Source organism: Opisthocomus hoazin, chromosome 3 (genome assembly GCF_030867145.1).
Source record: "Opisthocomus hoazin isolate bOpiHoa1 chromosome 3, bOpiHoa1.hap1, whole genome shotgun sequence".
NCBI lineage: Eukaryota > Metazoa > Chordata > Aves > Opisthocomiformes > Opisthocomidae > Opisthocomus > Opisthocomus hoazin.
In genome coordinates, this window is record NC_134416.1 from 45,997,661 (window position 1) to 46,020,537 (window position 22,877).

The 22,877-nt window shown below is 40.3% G+C and overlaps 1 protein-coding gene across 1 annotated transcript in view; it reads right to left on the reverse strand.

Moving 5' to 3' along the window:
- The window catches only part of RP1 (RP1 axonemal microtubule associated), a 196,656-nt gene that overhangs the window by 154,895 nt on the left and 18,884 nt on the right, over positions 1–22,877 (reverse strand). The window contains exons 4-15 of the mRNA XM_075415269.1: positions 21,712–21,798; positions 16,308–16,440; positions 11,237–11,388; positions 10,563–10,641; positions 9,653–9,728; positions 8,005–8,081; positions 7,872–7,903; positions 7,602–7,731; positions 5,335–5,438; positions 2,270–2,443; positions 1,411–1,623; positions 132–309 (exon numbers count right to left, since the gene is read on the reverse strand). Of these exons, the coding sequence (XP_075271384.1) occupies positions 132–309; positions 1,411–1,623; positions 2,270–2,443; positions 5,335–5,438; positions 7,602–7,731; positions 7,872–7,903; positions 8,005–8,081; positions 9,653–9,728; positions 10,563–10,641; positions 11,237–11,388; positions 16,308–16,440; positions 21,712–21,798 (1,435 nt within the window). The remainder of the gene's footprint in view (positions 1–131; positions 310–1,410; positions 1,624–2,269; positions 2,444–5,334; positions 5,439–7,601; positions 7,732–7,871; positions 7,904–8,004; positions 8,082–9,652; positions 9,729–10,562; positions 10,642–11,236; positions 11,389–16,307; positions 16,441–21,711; positions 21,799–22,877) is intronic.

A 22,877-nucleotide genomic window follows, 5' to 3' on the forward strand; every position in this document is an offset into this window, starting at 1 on the left:
TTCATTTTTAAACTTACTGAAATCCAACAAAGGAAATTGTGTCAATCTAGCTTTTACACTTTTGCTTTGAATTTGTTATTCAGAAACACTAACCACTAAAGCAAACTGTAGAATATTATCAAATTACATACATTTGATGACCTGGGGGTAGAAAAAAATGTTTCTCTCTCCAGTGTTGATGACTGGCTTAGTCTGGCCATCTGGCAGGAGACCAACATATATCCCTTTATTTCGCACTGATTCTAGACTTACAGATCCAGTTTCCAAACTCTTCGTAATTTTAAAGTGGCAATATTCATCACCTGTGCCCTAGCAAATTGAAAACAGAAATTTGAATTCAACAATTGAATTGATGTAGCTAGGCAAGTTAGATGTTTCTCAAGACTTGAATATTACTAACTTCTAATGACATTTCAGATTAACTTTAGGTGCTTCATAATGTCCTACATTATTACACACACACACAGACAAACATATACATATCTTGACCTTGCTTATTCCCTTGTGAACAGAAAGACCAATCACATAATTTGAATAAGTGAAAGACAGCATGTGAAAGCATTCTGAGTTCTGTTAGGACTTAGGCAAAGTCTAGGATATATTTAAAGGAGTTTCCCACTTACATCTTAATTATTCATTAGTGGGTTTCATCATAAATTTATTTAGACTCAATACCACTTTAAACTCCTGAGCGTGTTTGTACTCTGCCATACTCAAAACAATTATATCAGTTCATATCAGCAAGCAGACATAGGATCAGTAAACAGTAAGTCTAATGAGCAAATACTGTTGTCTCATTCTCTTTTTTGCTCTCAAATTTAAATCTGCAATAGTTAAACTCCTGGCAGGTGGAGAACATTATAGGTCCAAAAATCAGATTATTTCAGCCATCCCTCAAGCCTAGATTTATTACTAAATATATAGGCTACTGATGAGATATTTCAAGAATACATTCTACGTGGTTGCCTGATGAAGAAAAAATACATCAGGTTCTTCATTTCAGATGAAACAAAATTATTTGTAAAAACTAGGATGCCAACATCACTTCAACATCTTCCATACTCACACCAGTATAACTGTGGTTGTTTAGTAAAAGTCAAACTAGCACAACAGAATCTTGACAGAGAGTCACCAGCTATCCAGCAACAAACACATTCTAACTACATCTACATTCTCAATAGTTTCAAAATATAAACAGATCTTTACAATCAAGTGCCAAATAGGCATGACTGCTTCTCTTGCTATATATTTTTGTATCTTTCCTGGGGAAAATGAAGAAAAAGATCTGAAAAAATCTAAATCTCAACAATATTTTATCCTATTTTTATTGAAGAAATTAAAAAAATATTCTCTGCTATCACTGACAATGTACTCTATCTGTAGAGGGAAATACAAACAAGAAATGCTTACTGTTCCATTACAGTGGTCATCTTTGATCTTCAGATACATTCTTGGGTTTCTCACACTTTCAAACATGCAGACTCCAGAGCCAATTTTATGCACCTTCCAGTAGGATTCCTGCTGCTGCTGACCTGCTCCACTGCAGCTCCCGTCAGGTCTAATGCACAGAGCCTGGCAGAGACTTGTATTGAGCAGAATGATTGCACCATGGTGAAACACACCCTTCAGACCAGAGACAAGAAGTCCTTCATGAATAGCACAGCTTTTGTCCATATTAAACTTTGACATTTATACTATTCTTACTGATTTATTTTAGGCACTTACTAATGCATCTCCATGTATCAAATGTAAATGAGTAAGTCATAAGTAATTCAAGTATACCTCCAGCCTTTGACTATTTGCTGCTTTCTGTGCAGACACTAACCTGGATAGTGGAAATCCTTCCCTACTCTGCAGCTTCCCTGCTTTTTGTTGCTCAGCAGCGCAGCACAACACCCAGAGCACAAGGAGCGCAGCAAGCTGAGGAACTTGTTCACTTCTCAGACCAAGTCATTTCCCATGCAGCTCTCCTGCATGTATCTACCTTCCTACTTTTCGAAGGTTTACTAACTTTAGAGATGCATATTTGCTGCGTAACGGCCCACCCTGTTTGCATGTATCGGCTGCAGTATCGGCATTGCCCGCCCCAGAAGAGCAGTAAAGGAGAACTTCCCAAGTGCCTCCTACCTCTTAAGCTGCAGCTTAACTACACCTGGTGGAAAAGGATCGCTCTTTTGGCTTGCAGTCCTCTGACATTTGATGAGATACAATCTGCTTTGTAACAGTAAATGTGAGAAGAGTCTTCTTAATTTCGCTCTGTCCGCCTTACCTTGACATGCACAACAAATTCTTTGGAAAGTCCAGCATATCCTGTTGCTTCATCAGGTGCTTTGCCCTGAAGATTGAATGTAACAGTGTGACCTGGGCTCGTGGCCGACTCCAGAATGGCACAACCATTTGGTTGAAGGTGAACACAGAGCTCACAGCAAGTCTTGTTCTTGCTCTAACAAATAATAATAAACAAATATAATAATATAATAATATAATAAATTATCTTAACTACTTGATATGGCAAAATCCAGAACAGAAAGTATTAAAATACAGTTTCGAAATGAGAGTATTACAATGTAGTTTCTGTATTATTCAAGTTTCTACAATATTACCAGTCTAGTAAGAAAATGTCTTTATATTTTTCAGATTTGCAATCCTGATACTGAAGTCCTAAAATTGTGGGCTCTGGAATTTCAAAGCACAGAAACAGTTCATCTTAATAGGACACAGATCTGAGGATAACATGAAAGACCCCTGGGTGCCTCAATCAGAGAGAGAGTTAGAGTCTCAGCCTACAAATGAGGCAAAGAGGGATGGAATACAAAATGGACATAGACAGGAAATGAACTACAGCAACTCTCTGCCACCAACCCTCCTTCATTTGCCTCAGTCTTTCTCTTCATGTACTTACACTCTTCTCACAGAAAACACTGAAGGAGTCAGAAGTTTTACATTAAAGTGTACTGCAACACACTATCCATGCTTGTCTGTTCAGGTCTGCAGACTGTGTGATCCCGTTGTATAAAAGATACATTTATATATTTTATCAACTCTATAATCATTCTCATATTTAAATAAAACTAGGATTTTAATAAATGTAAAATGCTAATAATCAGCCCAATAACTTAAAATAATTCTGGTTTTCATAATCTAACTTTTTTAGCATTTTTAAGAATCAGTATTTTTATGGAACAGTTTCATTTCTAAGGCGCTGCCTTCTGAAGAAAAATCTTCATACTCAAAAAAAGGCCTATCGGATTCAATATACTCGTAAAGGAAAAATTGCACAGATTTTAGAAGTGGTTGTGAAAGAAGGAAGCCAGCATGTCCTCAAAGTATAACTAAGTATGCATTGTTCAGTCAAGTTCAATTTTTATATTGCCATTTTGTTTTACATTTATCTATCTTTATTCCAGGGACTTCAAAAGTTTTAAATGAGAACATTTTTCACGTTCCCTGAGAAAAGGAAAATCTTGTGCAATTAAAGACAGGAAAACTGAGATCTAGATTTTCTGTATTGTTGCTCAAATGCGTAAAGCATGTCAGTAGCAAAGCAGAAAAGAAAAAGTTCAAATTTAAGTACCCAGTTAATAACCTCTCTATAGTAAGATATACTGCAATGTGACACACTGCAATGGGTTCTGTATATCAAAACTACACTAATGAACATGAACACTAGGAAGTCCTGCAAGGAGGTCTGACAATTTGCCTGGCAGTCTGTCTCTATCCCTGCTGAGAATCTAATTCTACTGAGTAGTACTCTATTCCCACTCATGCCAATGAACATCATGTAAAAGAGGAATGAGACCAGCTTTGACTATGAAATTATTCACTGGATATAGAAGGGGAAGAACTCAAAAATGTGAAAGGGAAACAGCTTCTTTCCTCATCACTAGAAGAGTTTCATCAGAAAGAACTGATTTCTACAAATCCATTTGCCTACTTGTATACTGCAAGTGCTGAGAAAGAAAGGCAAGAATAAGAACTTGAAGATGGGATGAAACAAATCAAAATGGATGAAAACAAATCTGGAATATATTAGTTGGCTTATGGCAGGCATGTTACTTAGAAAAAGACGCCAAAGAAAAATCGGCATTTAAAAAAAAAAATCCTTAGAATTTTTCCTTACCCAAAAAGAGGAAATCATAGAATCATAGAATGGTTTGAATTGGAGGGGACATTTACAGGTCATCTAGCCCAACCCCCCTGCAGTCAGCAGGGACATCTTCAACTACATCAGGTTGCTCAGAGCCCCATCCAACCTGGCCTTGAATGTTTCCAGGGATCGGGACTCCACTACCTCTCTGGGCAATCTGTTCCAGTGTTTCACCACTCGCATGGTAAAAAATTTCTTCCTTGTATCTAGTCTAAAGCTACCCTCCCTTAGTTTCAAACCACTACCCCTTGTCCTATTGCAACAGCCCCTGCTGAGAAGCCTGTCCCCATCTTTCTTGCAGGCCCCCTTTCAGGTACTGAAGGGCCACAATAAGGTCTCCCCGCAGCCTTCCCTTCTCCAGGCTGAACAGCCCCAACTCTCTCAGCCTTTCCTCATAGGAGAGGTACTCCAGCCCTCTGACCATTTTGGTGGCCCTCCTCTGGATCCACTTCACAGGTCCGTGTCTTTCCTGTGCTGAGGGATCCAGAGCTGGATGCAGGACTCCAGGTGGGCTCTCACCAGAGCAGAGTGGCAGAATCACCTCCCTCCACCTTCTGGCCATGCTTCTCTTGATGCAGCCCAGGATACGGTTGGCCTTCCGGGCTGCAAGCGCACATTGTCGGCTCATGTCCAGCTTTTCATCCACCAGTACCCCCAAGTCCTTCTCCTCAGGGCTTCCCTCAATCCCTTCATCCCCCAGCCTGTATTGATACTGGGGGTTGCCCCAACCCATGTGGGGGTTGCACTTCGCCTTGTTGAACCAACCTTGAACTTGGCCTTGTTGAACCTCATGAGGTTCACACAGGCCTACTTCTTCAACTTGTCCAGGTCCCTCTGGATGGCTTCCTGTCCCTCAGGTGTGTCATCACAATATGAGGGCATTCCAGGTACCTTGTCAACATGTGGCAAGCAGATATTAATTACAGCTTGGCATGTCCTGGTATTCCTGCATCAAATCGTTTAGTCTATTAAAACATCCTACCAACGAGTAAAATGTGAACTGTGAGAAAACAGATGAAGTCCTATGTCTAAATTTGCCTATTCATGGACAATTTCCTGGGTTCAGTTCTGCAGTTCTTAGCTCTTTACCTGACTGGAAGCACAATTATTAGATTAAATACGGCATTATTTTTAATCAGACAATGAAATGTAATTATGAAGCAGAAATCAGTAACAGCATTTCCTACCTTTCCAATTACACGACCATTGACAAGAGCTAGAGCAAGGCGTGGCATCTGATGACTTCTGAATACACATATATTTCTCCGTTTGACATTTACATCAAAAAGACCTAAGTTAAATGAAGAAAATGTCAGAAGTATGAGAGTATATTAATTCCTATTTGCATTTAATTACAATCGATGATTTATCATTTTCAAGGGAAAAGAATGAATCAAGTGTTTAACTCAACAGTTTGACCTCTCTGATCAATGAATCCATCTCAAGACTACCATCTACTTCACTGCCTTGAGAAGAAAAACCCTGAGAGCTAATGATAAGGAACAAATTTCTTTTCATCAGCATATATGTTTAAAAAAAAATCCATAAAAAGGAGCTGAGGACTCCAGTGTAATGAACTGGGCTGTAGCAACGAATTTACATGATAAATAACAGATCATGTAGGGAACACAAAGCTCTCCAGCAGAAGAAGAGAGTTCATTTTCTCTGCATCCATACTAGGATTTGTAAAGTAAATCTTGCAGCATAGCTCATGGCTTCTAAAATATTAAATGTAGCCAATTTTACAAACAATTACCTCTTACAGCTACCAAATACTGATGAAAAATAAAGAAGTGCCATTTTTCTTGTTCCCAGCAGCAATAGCTGATTTTTTAGACAACTGTTGTACCAGTACATGATGTTGCTGATTTGTAAGGTGCAGCTGTCTCTGGAGGACTCCTGTGGTGTCCATAACAAAAGATTTTCAGGGTGTCTTTGAGCCCATAACAATTATAGAGCCAAGGATCATTGTACCCATCAGGATGATGCCACAAATCATAAAATACAGATGGGGCTTCTAGTCCTTGGGACAAGCTAGGGAGGACACACAACTGTCACAATCAGTCTCTCCTTTCAGATAGAGATAAAGCTTCCTGAGAAAATTTAAAAAACCTAGACGAAATCATCATCTGATAAAATTTGCCATCATTAATCAGAATGCAATAAATATGTCATGTTTATGTCGGAAAAATACCATTAGAAATGCACTAACTGATAGAAAGGAAAGTGCATCCAGATGAAAACTGGGAAACAGTCTGCAGTGTGAACTTAAATTCTCCGTGTTAAAAGCTTATGAACTCTGGTTTCTAAATGTTCTGATTTGTCTAAATCAAATCAGATACTATCCATCAATTGAAGACACAGCATTAAAAAGCAGCAAAGATGTGCTTACTGCATCAATGCAGATTAGAGACCATATTCCTGCAAGGAAGTAGTTTGGTCTGTCACCAAGTAATTCACAGTACGTGATCCTAAATGGATCTCCTTGGAGGAAGGACACTACCATGCTGTGCAGCTGCTTTCAGGCGTTTAAGACACTTGCAAATCCTAAAGCTGTAGACAGGAGATTTGAGTTAATCAGTGTTTGAGTCACCAAACACTTTGAACTCAAGGACCAAAACTGCTAACTATAGGCAGAGCTTTAGTAAAACAAGAGTAACATCTATTGCCAATGTTTGTAATATTACTGATCTCCCATGTCATACATCTGAGTTTTCTGGTGCAGCTTTTCTAAGGTGCCTTTGTAGGCTATGCTAAGGAGTATTTCTTGCGCTGCTCTCCATGTACTCTTTGGTACGTCCTCAAAGATTCTGTTCCATCACTTCGAAAAAGATGTGTGTAAGGTCCCTAGGAAAGTGTCGGAAAGGCTGAGCAGCTCCATCACTAAAAAGATAACAGAAATGTGTGTGCCTAATATGATATGTGTTGTAGTTAAGTGTTAGTAACACAGTAAGAGGAGGATAAAGAGGAGGAACTGGAAGAGTGCCATTAAAACCAATGACAAGGATGGAACCAAATTAAAATTTATATATGTGTTTATATACACACACACACACACACACACACACACACACACACCCCCTATTAATGAACTATACCTGGAAATTTGAACTTGTTAGCTTAGATGGACCTACTTACAAAAGACTGTAGCTGTCCTTGCCATGGCAGTTCCATGGGAGCATTAAAGTATAGATGACAAGAAGTTTCTAGGTAATTAGCCAAAGCCAGTAAAAAGATACTATATAAGATTTTTTTTGTGTGCTTTATATGTAAATCAAGCATACAATTTCTGAGTTCTTATAGTCATTAATACATGTAAATATTTTAAGGAAAATGTTTATTATAACTGCCTACTCCTATTCGTTACAGGAACCACTATATGAGATGACAGCGAACCATGAAGACCTCCTTTCTCATATCTTTTATACATACATCCACACAAAAAATACTTTACCATATTTGTTTTTCTTGTCACCAAGAGCATCAACTCTGCTATCTGGACTGAGACAAATGAAGCCTTGGGTGAACCTGTTGTAAAACTGAAGTGTGTTGCCTTCCTGAAATTTCCACTTTTCGGCAGTCCACTAGTTGTGTAGACAACAAGCAGAAAAGACGTGTGAGAAGATGATACACAGGAATTTGACATACATGAGAACAACTAGCTTGATTTCAATCAAAGCATAATTTGAGTGGTTTAAATAAAAATAAAAAGGTATGTTCTCACAGTTTCCTCTCTCTTGAGTTCCAGCTCTTGTCCTGTACAGACAAAAACCATGTAATTAATTTACAGAGCATCCTCATTCCATTTGACACAATTGCAGTGAGGCTGGGTCTCCTCCCCACCAATTGTCACTTACTTCCTGGAAACGTGCTGGCATCTGTCACAGTCAGTTCTCTAGCAATACTGCCATCATCCTGCCCCTGGTCCAACCACCTGAAAACCAGAACCCATTTCAGTAATATAACCCTGACTGGCAGCTCCCACAATACTGTATACAAGGCACTTGCATACTGGTGCTTCCTGTTGCATTTATGAAAGCCTCAAGGCTGATGAATGGCAATACAAAAACCCAGCTTTAGTGGAAAGAGGTTGACTTTGGCAAAAAATGGTTTTGTTTGTTTGTTCTTGATGAAACTTCTAAGTAAATGCTTTCCTGGACTGAGGTACAAGGGCCTAAGCCAATTATTACAAATCAGAGAACTCATATTGATCCTAGATCAATAACAAAAGGTGTAGCGGTCATGATGTTTGCTCTTTCTGTCTGCAAGAAGGCTACAGAAGAATGCAAATTGTTCCATGCCCTGAAAATCCCTATGCAGTGAGGCAAATCCAACACAGGCAACAATTTTACCATGTCTGAACTATACTTTTACAGTGCCATTGTACCTGCTTCAAAACTCCTTACATAAGTTAACTCTAACTCCATTTGAGTCAAAAGGATTCACGCACTGTGGGAGTAAGATCAGCAAGCACGGCGTCGGGCTCTAACAATAACTAGCGCATACCCTGTATTTTTCTGCCTGGAATGGATTTGAACTCTCCCTAAATTATGTATGAAGCTAGCATTATAGGTCTCTTCATAGCAGTTCATCTCACCTAGAATACAGAATCAAAATTAGGTCAGGCAAAGATGAGGTGTTGTATCTGATAGGCAGAAAGCCCTTACTCACACATAAATCAGTTTCAGTGTGCACATCGCTCACTCCGAGCTGTCTCAGGCAGTTATTTATTCACTCAGAGAACTGAGAGGAGGAAATAGAATTGAGGTGCCACTAGCAAGGTGCAGCTAGATTCAATACGTGACTGAACTTCACCATTCCAAATCATTGCACTGATCTTTATCAATTATAATTTTTCCATAAGGTGCTGAGAATTCATCAGGCATAGATAAAATTAGAAATGAGCTATAGAACAGAAGATTCAGAGCAGCAGCATCTGCAGGGGGAAAGGCAGGGAAGTTAGGATTGCTTCAAATTACATTGCAGCTCAGTGATAGGCTGCAAGGCAAATGAGAAAAAGAGATGTGGTCAGGTAGCTGCGTTTGTGATATCCTTTTCACAAGATCTTAAAGTCTGATGCTGAGCTCACTGAACCCCAAGCTAATCTTCATTCTAACTGCAGTAAAGTAGGATCAGTCTGCTAGAGAGACAGCAACACACTCTACTGCAAAGCCTTGCGTCGCATGACATGGAAGAGTGGACGGACCTGCTGGTGTCAGATTGAAGGTGTTGGATACCGGAAAAGTGTCAAAAAAATCATGTCTTGAACAGTTCAGAAGATGCAAGAACAGAAAATTCCCAGGCAGACATTTTTATTGCTTTTTCATGAGCTCAAACGCACCAGAGATTTGGGGCAGGTACAACCCAGAGAACTGTAAAAAGAATCAAATCATTTCAGCTCACTTTTTAGGAAACACATAGTTTCCTTGACAGGACACTTCTGAAGAAAAACTATGAGTAATTACAAACATATTGAAAATCTAACCCAAGTGAAACACCACCAACCTGTGACAAAGAAAAGTATAATCCAAGTCTCTTACAGGATCCTTGATTACAACTTTGTCCAGAAACCAGCCGTTTCCTTAAAATAAATTAAAAACAACAAAAAAAAGTTAGTTCATGAGAGTCAGATTTAATAAAGTCTGACGTCCTGTGGGTTTCTGTCTTCTACTGGAACTGCAAAATCTGCAGCTCCACTGGCAGGTTGCTAGAGTCACGGCTGCCCTGATGGCTGGAGATAATACAGTACCTGCTCTAGGTAAGTCTCCTCCCTGGCTGTCACGGCCTTGAGTGCTGCACCTCCTCCCTCATTTAACGTAGTTATTGTATGAGATTTGTTTTGCCAATCAAAATATCAACAAGATTAGATAGCATCTTCTCATGGTTCAGGGCAAGTTACTATGTTTTACAATATTTAGGCTCAAGAGTGTGGAAGATAAGTCTTGTGACTGCAAGAAATTTGACTGTCACCATTAATTGGGTGTCTAACGACAAGATAGTGTAGCCAAAATTTCCAACTGCATCTTTATGGTGCAAATGTTATTCAACCTAAAATTATAATAGCCCATTTTATCTATAACACAGATTACACAAGACATATTCAATGTCTTATCAGACAGACACTCCCCCTCTTCACAGTTTTTCCACAGGGATTAGTCAAAAATGACAGAACAGATACCAGATGGTGTCCTTAACATAACAATTGAGATCATAGGGAAAATGAACACAAAATATTTGAAATCTGTGATGACACAATAAGGTAACTGTATCACTTCAACAGTTTCCTGAGAAGTCTTTGTCTTTCACTTCTAAAATGTTTTCATACATTCAGTTTTAGAAATGCATATTTTATTTCAAAGAAAAGGTTAATAACTTTGCAGGCAGCATTCATCAATTATATAGAGAGATTTCTGACCTGATCCAAGCCCATTGTGTCCTATAACAATTTTGTACAAATGTCCAAGGTGCACAGCTTCAACAGTGAAGATGTCAGTCTGCAATCAATCAACAAATTTTCAGTAAAATCTAAAAAGCAGAGCATTCTTCAGCTGTGGAATCCGGAAGACCCATAAACCCATCAAACTATTCTGTCAAGATCATCCTTTGAAATATCAGCTAATCATAAGGTGAGAACAAACCGAGAAGGACAGGTTTCCTGAAATAACAGAAGTAAGCCAGCCTGATCACTTTGCTAATGGAAGTAGTTCCATTCAAATGGATGAGATCAGAGTCAGAAAAGAGAATCCTGCTGAAATCTTAATTGGCTAAACAATTACAAATTACAACAGATTTCAACATTAGAAATGCAGGTATAAAATGTGAAGTTTAATTTTCTCTTTGCTTACCAAATCAAATTTTTAGAAGGCTTAAAAACAAAATTACATAGCTTACCTATTTTACAAATGAAAATTCTGTCTTCCAAAAGCACTAGTACACCTTTAGAAAGATTTTTTGGCTTAATTATGGAATTTTGAGGAAACACTGGAATGCAGTAATCTGTTTTCTAATTGCACCTTGCCTGGGATAACCACCCACCTGAGAGAGAAAAGCCACCCAAACATATCAGAAAATGCACTTTCATTCACTTACTTGTCCTTTTAAAAATTTCTTGGGTTTCTGTGATCTGAGCAGCTGTCTTGATCCTGTGTCACCTCTTTCTCCATGGACAGAAATATAGACATCAGCCTCAGTTCCAGCATTCCACAGTTCTCCTGTTGTCACATGCACTTCATAGACAGTCACTGACAATAAAAGATGACAACCTTTCATGTCACAAACACTATTATAGTTACAATAACATCTAGCCGTGAATGTGCCTGTAGAGTCCAAATATATCAGTGTCAAGGACAGTTAGAGTATAAAAGCTTAAAAATCCCATTCAACGTTAAGTAAAATAATGTATAAACTTTCTTTGGTGTTACCTTTACCCTTTTTATCCCAGACTGTCACTATGGGGACTGCAAACAGAACTGAACTTTAAATGCACATTAGTATGTCTCTGTCATACAGCATCATCTGAAATCCTGATAAAGCTGAAAAGTAAATAACATAAATCCAAGATTAAGCTCACCGTAAGTGGTGAGATCAAAACTATAACAAGCAACAGGAGCCATTAACTTTTGAATGCACTGGTTAACCAAACAAGCAAAAATCTAGCTCCATAGTTCTAGTTTTCTGGGACCTCAGAACTCAGGAAGCTGCTTTGTTTTGTTATTTTGCTGATTCATGCAATAGGACAGTATAGACTTCCTCTATTATACTCCATAGGGAAAGTCTTTAAAGGCTGTAAATTTGGGACAAAAAATCTAGAACTTAAATTCAAAAATTTGAATTATTGGTTATTTAATAGAAATGGATAATGCAAATAAAATTAGATTTGAGTCAAAACCCTATGAAACTGGAATAAAGACTATGATACATAAAAATATGTACAAATAGAAAACTGTGGTCATTAAAATGCAGATGTAGGAACCCCATAAAATTCAGAATTAAGATGGAATTACAATCTTCAGTAGAAACATGGGAAAGGCAATTTTTATGCCAACATACGTTAACAATATTTTGTTAGACCAAGTGAGGTACAGAGAAAATGAAGGGGGGAGAGAAAGCCCTGTTTTCTGGCACACAAGATTTTCTTCCAGATGTAGATGTCCTTGTGCTTCTCTGTACTGCAAGTAGAAAAGAGTTTCTGGACAACTGGGTCCAGAACAACATCAACATTATCATCATTCAATTATTGGTTTCCACTTGAAATATGTTATGAAACTTGACTGTAATCCTCTAAAGGAGGTTGCTCCCACATCTCATTCATCTGATTGAACAAACACCTTATTTTAATAACCAATGAACATATATTCACGATCATTCCATATCTGCAATTGTGCTAGGTGACCGTTCAGTGTTTACTATTTTTCCCTTGATGCTAAATTTTTTTATGATTACCTCGCCTTTATTTACATGGCATTTTTGTGCAGGTTACTATACAAACTGTCTTTAAAGAATTAAATTTGGATAATGGTAAGAATCTAACTAAAACAGTAAGCACTCTGCACAGGTAATTTTAATGTGCCCACACAAAATGCTAGTGCTAGTTTGCTTCTAGCATCAGAGCTAACTCATTTTGAGTTACTCTACTGAAGTGTTGTACCGCACACATATGCTATTAATAAATCCAGCATAAAGGCTTAAAATAGCTAACTTAAAAATTCTATTTTTTACATATCTCTTTACCTCTCATAAGCCTAGGGATCATCCCAGCTTTATAATAAGTATTTATGAGTATCTATAATGCCTACAGCTTTTATCTTAGGAAACAGTGACTCTCTTAACGGAATGAAGCTGCGCAGGGGAAGTTCAGACTGGAAAAGGTTCTGCACTAAGAGGCTGGTTGGTCACTGGAACAAGATCCCCAGGGAAGCTGTCATGGCACCAAGCCTCTCAGAGGTCAAGGAGCATCTGGACGATGCTTTAGCCATATGGTTTAGTTTTAGGCAGTCCCACGAGGAGCAGGGAGTTGGACTTGATGATGCTTATGGGTTCCTTTCAACTTGAGATATTCTATGATTCTTTCCTTTAGATACGGAAAAATGTGGAGAACAGAGACTAAGAGAAGGAACTGTATTCTTCACATCTATTTTTGTCTCTAAGTGTAGAAGATTACATTTGTAAACACGTAATTCTGAAATTAAAAGTCTAAGGTTTAAGATTCTTTACAAAATTTAATTATTTCCCCTGTGCCTACGAACTATAACAGATGGCACAAGGAGGTAAAATACATATCTTTTTCCAGATCAGGTATTATTATTTGGACAAAAGCCAGCCACATTTAAGGCACAGAAGCTTCTGACAGTCTTTAGTTAGAAGCATAGTCATGTACTATTTTTTCTCAGAGTACACCTGTCTCAATATTCAAAATGTTTTCATTTAGGAACTGTTAATTAATACTGTATGTTACCCACATCATTTACCGTGTCACCACCTGATCTATTTACTTCCCCAAATTTTTCTTTACAGCACTCACATGAACAGGTACAGCATAAAAAGACCATGGCAGAGGCAGAGAATTAATTTCTCCAGACCAGCAATCCCGTGTCTAAGAACACAACAATCCTCTCTACTCCTACAATTCCTTCCTTCATTAACCATCTACTTCCTATTTTCTGCAAGAAGAAAAGCAAAGATCCACTAGCCACCAAACACTGTGTAACTCTGATTTATTCCCAGCAAGTAGTTCATCATCATTTAGTTAAAGATTACGCCATAAAACATGAGCGGAAGAGGACAAAAGTAGGATGGTTGAGGACAAAATGTCAAACGAATGGTGTTCAGTCCCTCAAGCATTACAGCCAAAAAGTCTGTATGTAATACTTCTTAACAGTTTAATTCAGGCATTTTTCCTTTGAATAAAAAAGGCTGTTAAATCAGAAAGTGTTTCAGCCTCTTTTTATTCAGAAATTGGTTTTAAAGTGCCTCTCATCATCTCTCTCTCAGATTGAATCCAGACCTCTTCACTGTTCTGTTATCAAACTATCTTCTCTGAAGTTAAAAGCTATGCTCTCTTTTCACTGTCTCATGCAGAAATGTAATATTGGCAAAAAGACACAGAGGCTGTCTTTCAACTACTAAGAGATGAAACTGCCTTCTCCAAAGCCTTCAGCACAACACCTCTTATACTGAGGCTGGCAGATACGCACAGTTCTTTTCTTCCTCTGTTGTCTGAGGGAGAAATTGTTAACTACAAAATGCAGATTGAGAGGATGGTTTAAGTGCTCTGCTGTACTTTATGATGCACCAGGATTACCTGATAATAAAAATCTTTCATTGTGTCTGAATCTTAGAAAGGAGGGACCAACCTGCTCAGAAAGAAGAGCCTACAAACAAGAAGGTAGGTAAGGTCGGTGTCCCAGAATACTAAGGGAGAGAACATTTGGGGAAGAACAGATACTGCAGGCAGGGGATTGGAGCATATTCAATATAACATGTTAATCATCATTAATTAACGTTTACTTAAAGGGGGGAGAGGGATGTCTGTGTTTGGTTTTTACATCACTGTGCTTGTATGTCCCCCTACATTAATAATATTAAAGTCTCCTGACCAAAGAGACCAAACCTATGGGGAAGCAGGCTGACTGCCTCGGAGGCTTTTCATGCCCTCAAAGGTGTGAAGATCATAACCACTCAAGAACAAAAATCACTGTGGTTAGGGCTGGCCAGCCTCTCTCTACACCATTTTATGAGCCACTTACAGCTGCTAACTACATCACTGGAGGAAATCTCTCCTGCTATTCTTTTTCTCTTAAAGACATATTAATCAGACACAAACCTGGTTTTGTGCTCTTCTTTTCAGGCTCTTAATCTCAGTGCTTAGTCATCATAGGTAGGCATAAATACAGCTCCAGTCCACCCAGCTCTTTATTACGAGAGTGACTGTACCATGGTATGTTTCCCCACATCCATGGGCCATTTTCTGGACTTCTGCCCCTCAATTTCATTTATATCCTCTTCCTGTAGCCTGCACCCACAACAGCTGTTACCATTCAAATGGCTGTCAATACTTCAGTTTTGCACCGAACATGAAGTACCATAAGCATACCACCAAGCATTGCTACAGTATTAAACATTCTGAAAAAGGGGTTACACAGTTTTTGAAGAACTTTGAATGGAAATTCCTTTCATCCCATTAATCTTGTCCTTTGAAGCTGGTATGATCTTTTGGGGAAGGGAAGAGAGGACAGCGTGGTGTTTGTCTCAGGTGGATCTTACTCTAGGGAAAGCTCCAGCACAAGTAATACCGGTGCTGTTATGACTTTTCCCCCTTTACCATCATACCCTACAGGATGGAAAACTGCCCTAGCATTCTTGCTCCCTCACCCACATCTCTCCTAGGATACACGGATCTTGTTATGCCCTTGTACTTTCCTTAGATGGGAAAAGAACGATGCCATTTGGATAGAAGGAAAGAGCAAGCACAGACTTTCCATTCGCTGCCCATTGCTGAAACAGAGAGATCATATAACAACAACATCCAGTGTGGGTGACAGGGATTGGTGTGGTAAAGCAGGACATTAAAATAGTACAACAGTAGCAACACCCAATAATTTTTGTATTGTCTGGCATCACACACCTTAGAATACAATTTTTATGTGAGTTAATGGAGCTTTAAGCACTTATACCCTTCTGAAATATTGTGGAAGTTCTGTTCTACACCAAGAAATGAAAAGTATTCTGGAAGCCTGTCTCAGCCACTTACAAGAAAGAAACTAAAACAGCAGCTACAATAGTCATCCTGGAGCTATAATCCACAGTTACTGAAAACAGAGTTTGTGATCTGACTCATATATGATGGCTTCATGGTAGTTACACATATGTGAGGTGTCTTTACTATTGCCTCTATTTTAAAGCAAACACAAATGCTGAAAATATTACCAAAGAATGAGTCTTTTTGAAAGACCTGTGAAATTCTAATCATTGAAGACTCTCCCATCCTCTTTTGAGTGATTCTTAACTTTTTACCTGAGTATGCCCAGTAATCACAAGAAAATAACACAGAAAAAGTGTTGCAGCAATCAAAAGGTAATAGAGGGCCTGACGAAACACAACGAACTCATCTCTATCGGCATCAGTCTGTGGCCTGACTTAGCTGGTGTGGTATTGTGCTTACCTGGAAGAATTGGCTGACCCCGCTGTAAAACAGGAAGCTCCATAGATATTGCCCCATCAGCCTGGTCCCAGGCCAGCCATCGATGTGCAGGGAAAGAAAACTGCTCCCCTGAGAAAAGGTTCAGCAACTGCACCTAAAGAGCACCAAGAATTGCAATTTAAGTTACTGATCTCAGTCCAGATGGAACAGAACATGAAATGCGTGGGATGCTGTTCAAATCTGTGCAGGTAGAGCTCTGTGGCACAATCACGAAACAGAATCACAGAATCACAGAATCACAGAATCACAGAATCACAGAATCACAGAATGGTAGGGGTTGGAAGGGACCTCTGTGGGTCATCTAGTCCACCCCCCCTGCCGAAGCAGGGGCACCTAAAGCAGGCTGCACAGGACTTGTCCAGGAGAGTCTTGAATATCTCCAGAGAAGGAGACTCCACAACCTCCCTGGGCAGCCTGTTCCAGTGCTCCGTCACCCTCAGAGGGAAGAAGTTCTTCCTCATGTTCAGATGGAACTTCCTGTGCTTCAGTTTGTGCCCTTTGCCCCTTGTCCTGTCGCTGGGCACTACTGAAAAGAGCTTGGCCCCATCCTCCTGACACCCACCCTTCAGATATTTGTAAGCATTTATAAGGTCCCCTCTCAGCCTTCTCTTCTTCAGGCTAAACAAGCACAGCTCCCTCAGCCTTTCCTCACAGGAGAGATGCTCCAGTCCCCTCATCATCCTCGTAGCCCTCCGCTGGACTCTCTCCAGTAGCTCCTCATCTTTCTTGAACTGGGGAGCCCAGAACTGGACACAGTACTCCAGATGGGGCCTCACAAGGGCAGAGCAGAGGGGAAGGAGAACCTCCCTTGACCTACTGGCCATACTCCTCCTAATGCACCCTAGGATTCCACTGGCCTTCTTGGCAACCAGGGCACACTGCTGGCTCATGGTCAACTTGTCACCCACCAGGACACCCAGGTCCCTCTCCGCACAGCTGCTCTCCAGCAGGTTTGCCCCAAGCCTGTACTGATGCATGGGGTTGTTCCTCCCCAGGTATAGGACCCTGCATTTGCCCTTGTTGAACCTCATCAGGTTCCTCTCTGCCCAACTTTCACACTGAATGGCAGCACGGCCTTCTGGTGTATCTACCACTCCTCCCAGTTTGGTGTCATCAGCAAACTTGCTGAGGGTACATTCTAACTCTTCATCCAGGTCGTTGATGAAGAAGTTAAACAAGACTGGGCCCAGTACTGACCCCTGAGGCACACCACTAGTTACCGGCCTCCAACTAGACTCAGCGCCGCTGATGACAACCCTCTGAGTTCTGCCATTCAGCCAGTTCTCAGCCCACCTCACCAACCACTCATCCAGCCCACACTTCCTCAGCTTCCCTAGGAGGCTGTTATGGGAGACCGTGTCGAAAGCCTTGCTGAAGTCTAGGTAGACAACACTCACGGCTCTCCCTTCATCTACCCAGCCAGTCAAGTCATCATAGAAAGCTATCAGATTGGTCAGGCATGATTTCCCCTTGGTGAATCCATGCTGACTGCTCCTGATACGTTTCTTTTCCTCCACTTGCTTGTTGATGACCTCCAGGATAAGCTGCTTCATCACCTTTCCCGGGATGGAGGTGAGGCTGACCGACCTGTAGTTCGCTGGGTCCTCCTTCTTGCCCTTTTTGAACATTGGAGTGACATTGGTCTTCATCATCGCATCCCTGCATGCTCTGACCACATTCCTGTACTATTCCCAAGTGGCCTGTCCCTCTTTCCACATTCCATGGACCTTTTTCTTCCACCTGATCTCCGCTAGAACCTCCTTGTTCAACCATGCAGGTCTCCTGCCTCCTTTGCTCGATTTCTTTCTCAGGGGGATGCACTGCTCCTTAGCATGGAGGAAGTGACGTTTAAACAGCGACCAGCAATCTTGGACCCCCCTGCCTTCAAGAGCCCTGGCCCACGGGATTCCTCCCGGTAGCTCCTTGAAGAGGCCAAAGTTAGCCCTCCTGAGGTTCAAGGTTTTGATCTTGCTTATCGCCCTGCTTCCTCCACGCAGGATCCTGAACTCGACCATTTCATGGCCATTGCAGTCAAGTCTACCTCCAACCTTCACGTCCTCTACCAGTCCCTCCTTGTTTGTTAATACAAGGTCCAGCAGCGCGCCTTTCCTTGTTGGTTCCTCCACCACTTGCATCAGAAAGTTATCATCGATGCTCTGTAGGAACCTCCTGGATTGTGCCTGCCTAGCTGTATGGTCTTCCCAGCTGATGTCAGGGTGGTTGAAGTCCCCCATGAGAACCAGGGCCTGTGACTGTGAGGCTGCTTGCAGCTGCCTGTAGAAGGCCTCACCAATTTCCTCCTCCTGGTCAGGTGGCCTGTAGTACACACCCACCGTAATGTCACCCGTATGAGCCTGTCCCTTAATTCTAACCCATAAGCTCTCAACTCGTTCCTCATTTGCCCCCAGGCCAAGCTCAATGCATTCCAGTTGCTCCCTCACATATAGAGCAACTTCACCACCTCTCCTTGTTGGCCTGTCTTTCCTAAAGAGTCTATAGCCATCCATGACAGCATGTCCCATGGGTTTGGGGCACATCTGGATACAACTGCCCCCAATCCGACTTTTCAGTCGATCAGATTCGAAAGTACAGGGCTGAGTAACTCTAGTGCAGCTAAGAAATGGGGTTTATCAGCTCAGGCGCAGTCCCACAAAATACGGTTGTGTAGTTCCAGCTGGTACATCCGCGTGGGCTGGCAGTAGGTGGCATGGCTTACCAAACACGGAAAGTCTCACTGGGAAGCTTGGCAATGCTTGCAGTTATACCCTTTCAACTTATTTTCTTACCAGACAGGGAATTAAAGGAACAGGTTTTGATTCTCTACTGTACATGCAACATAAATAAACCATGAAAGTGCTAGCCCCAACACCAGTCTGCCCCGCACAATTTTCTTCCATCCCAATTTCTAGCATATAGCAGCAAAGGGACCATATGCATACCAGTTGAAGAAGCGAAGGAGATCTAGTTATTTTGTACTTCAAAGTACTCCTGAGTAAGCAACTCAGAGGCTGCTGTATATTAAAATGGCTCTGATTATGCTAATTTATACTGGTAGCCACACTAGACTTTGGGCCAGCAGAGAGAAGCAAAGACATTTCTACCTGTAGTTTCACTCCTGCTCTGTGCTCTGCAGAATCTAATCTCCTTAATTTGAATATTGAACAAATCCAGAATTACTGGAAACATTTTTCTCTCTTTTACTTTTGAATACTAAACTTTAAAGAGACTCGTCTGAAAAACCTGACACATCTTGGTCTGTCAGCGTCTACTGATGGATCTTGAAAAGGGAGCTTGGATTAGCAAAGCAGCACCTTTGTGGGCATTTTCAGGCCTCATACCATCTCAGTACAGACACAGAAATCACAGGGTACTGATGGAGGACTAGCACACCTGACTACCAGAAAAGCTCTGCAGTTATAGAGCACTCTCTTTTGATTTCACATCTTCCAGAAAAAAGTATGTTTCCCAAGGAACAATGATGTCAAGCATCTGACAAGACCACTGTAGGTTGTTTCTCTTCTATAAAGTCTAGAAACAAGTGGCTATGCTCCTTTGGGTCTCTACCATACAAAGCACTAGGTTACTTGTACAGTGTGCTTGGTGGAGTGTATTTCTTTTCTTTTACTTTCTGCCCAAAGTTGAAAAGTGGGAGTGACCTAACCCTGGCTGATGAATCACTCCCTAAAAATTGTGCCTGATTGACCAAGATTTGTAAGGAGACAATTAAAAATTTTAAGCCATTAATCAATGGAACGCAATGAAGTGTTGAATCCTTCTTTAAAAATTGTACTGTTGATTGCAATTAATATATCCTAGCTGGAAGTGAGAAGGAGAATAATAACTTCGCATTTACTCTTTTTGGTTTTTGTCAGACTTCTTCAATCTCTCAATTTAAATGGGTGTCTTATACACAGCAGGCACAGAGGATGGTGTACAAGAAACCCGCAAGGGTCCATTTGTTGAGTCAGGTTTTATGACAACAAAAACTTCTAATACCAAGATTAAGAGTACATATGAAGCTTTTCTATAAGAGAAAACCCACTGTTCTCTTCTAGCTTCTCAACTCAGATACACTTTAGAAATTGCTAATAACCTGTCCCTCTGCCTCATGGGACAAAGCTATGAGGTATTTTCCACCCTTTCACTACTTTCACACAGCCATTTATGAAAAGAAAAATGGCAAGGAATGGAAGAAAAAAGTATCTTAAATGATATTCTGACTCCAGCATTCACAAAATAAACATCACAGCTGGAAAAAAAATACCTAGGCTTTATTAACAAGCAATCCTAACCTGAATTGAAAGAGATACAATCCCTATAATTCTAGCATGAAACCTCTTAGACAGAGCGATGCTACCAGTGACACAATATTTTGATGCAGACCTGCATTGGCTAGGGGTATGAACTCAGAGGATCTTGCCTAAACTTCAGTTAACACTGCCCAGAAATTACTTGGACTTCTTTCTGAGTCTCAGTCTCAGTTGAAATCAACTAGTTAAAGCATCAAAATAGCCACAGAGTTTGAACATTGATCAGTGGATATTTAACTTCAGTGGACACTTTGCTTTAGATAGATTTAGATTTACTCTGAAGTACAATTATAACAATTTTTTTTACTAGCAGCTTCTAAAGGCCTTCATAAACTGCTGTCTTTTAACCGAAGGATAAGAAACTCTGGCACAGAGAGGGAAGTGTTTCAGGCATGTGTAGCATATCGTTGGCACATACAGTAAATCACCAGTATTAAGGGTAAAAGCCAGGTCCTTTCATTCCCAGTCCAGAAACCTGTATGTTATGCTTCATGACTGAAGCTTGAAACAAAACTAGCTGATTCTCTGTTTTACTATCTTTGCTTTACCTGCATCAAGATCTTTTTTAAATAAGGAGGGAAAAGAACTTGCTACTGTCTTTTTCTCCTCAGAGACACAGAACTAGAAATATTTGCAATGTAGCTATGATGCTGCGCATAAGGATCCAGCGTCAGCCACAGATTTGAGGACTTGGCTGAGTTCAATGACTTTCTGGGTTTCAGCAAACTCTAGACTCTGTAGCATGCAAAGACTATGGAAGACTCAGACTACAGCAGCCAACTTAAGCAGTCTTTCTTGCTGCCCAGCCCCACATTTTTAAAGAAACATAATGTACAGCTCTCACTAAACTGCAAACAAACAGCCAAGACATACCATCAAAAGCTGCCTTTAATTCCACACAAAACCACTTCTTCATAAATAATCTCTTAAAGGAAGCTGCAAGCATTTGATGGAGCTAATATACTTATCCCAGTGATTTTTTCTGACTCATATTTTGACTCCTCTGTCATAGTGGCTGCTTGTGGAAAGATAAAATTCTTTCTCATTGCTTTTACCTCTTCACAGTGCCAGGCAGGGGAGTTTCCTGCATTTGTATGTCCTACGCGTATTTTGTAGAGATGTCCTATGTTTCCAGTATTAACCTGTAACAGAAACACAACTGATGAAAGATGGAACATTTGTTAAAAGAACAAGATATGCAACAGAAATTAATGTAGTAACTGTCAGGTGACATTTTTGTTTAGAGGAATTAAATGTTCTGATATTTAGACAAGTATTTTCAAAATATTTTGCTCCAGATAATCATTAGGAGCTTGGGACTTTTAAAGGACAACCCCCAAAAAACCTCTTGGCCTGCCAACCCCATTTAAATGGCTTCAGGATGCTGCTGTAACTATTTTGTTCCCCACTGAAAATCGGCCTCAGTGGGAGATGAATACAGACTGCATGTATGACTAAATAGCAAATGTATCTTGACCCTAAAACATTGCTCAGTTCAGCATCTTTACCACTGACCTGCTACAAAACGATTTCTGTCTCACAAGCACCTCCCACATACCTCTGAGTTTCTCCCCACCCCTCCAGGAGGGTATGCCTTACAATTGTGGAAACAATTGTGTTCAGCTTTGATGTTTCTTTTTACAAATCATTTCAATTAAATCAACTTAAAAAGCTGTCTTTGAAAAACTAGCTCTTGGGCAGGCTGGATGAGTGTGTCCAGCACAGATAACAGAGTGCTGAGGGAATAACTTTATGTGAAGGTTATTCAAATGACTAGTTATGAACTTAAGTGTAGCAATAGAAAGCTTATTCTTAAGGAACTGGAAACACACCATGAGTGTCTTCCCTTGTTGCTATATCATTTTTATTCTTATTATGTAGGCTGGATTTGCTGTCCTTCTGTTGTTTTCTGTAGAATTATTTTCACGTTTTCATTTACAGTGTAGAAGTGTGTATGAACTGAGTTCCCCATATCATAAACTTCCCTGAACTCATAAGACTGAACTCTCAACAATGAACTCAGTGTTATAAACAATAAAGAGACAGAGCAGTGAGGACAAACCAGAGTTAACTGAGATTTAGCAGACAGCACAAGCAGAGAGGCTTTTCTCTTTCTATATGTTTTAGAGTAGGCACTCTTTAATTGTATTCAGTGCTATGGATACTTATCCAAGAGGGGAATCCTAGTTCCCAAATCTAGGACTGCCTCTGTATTTTACAT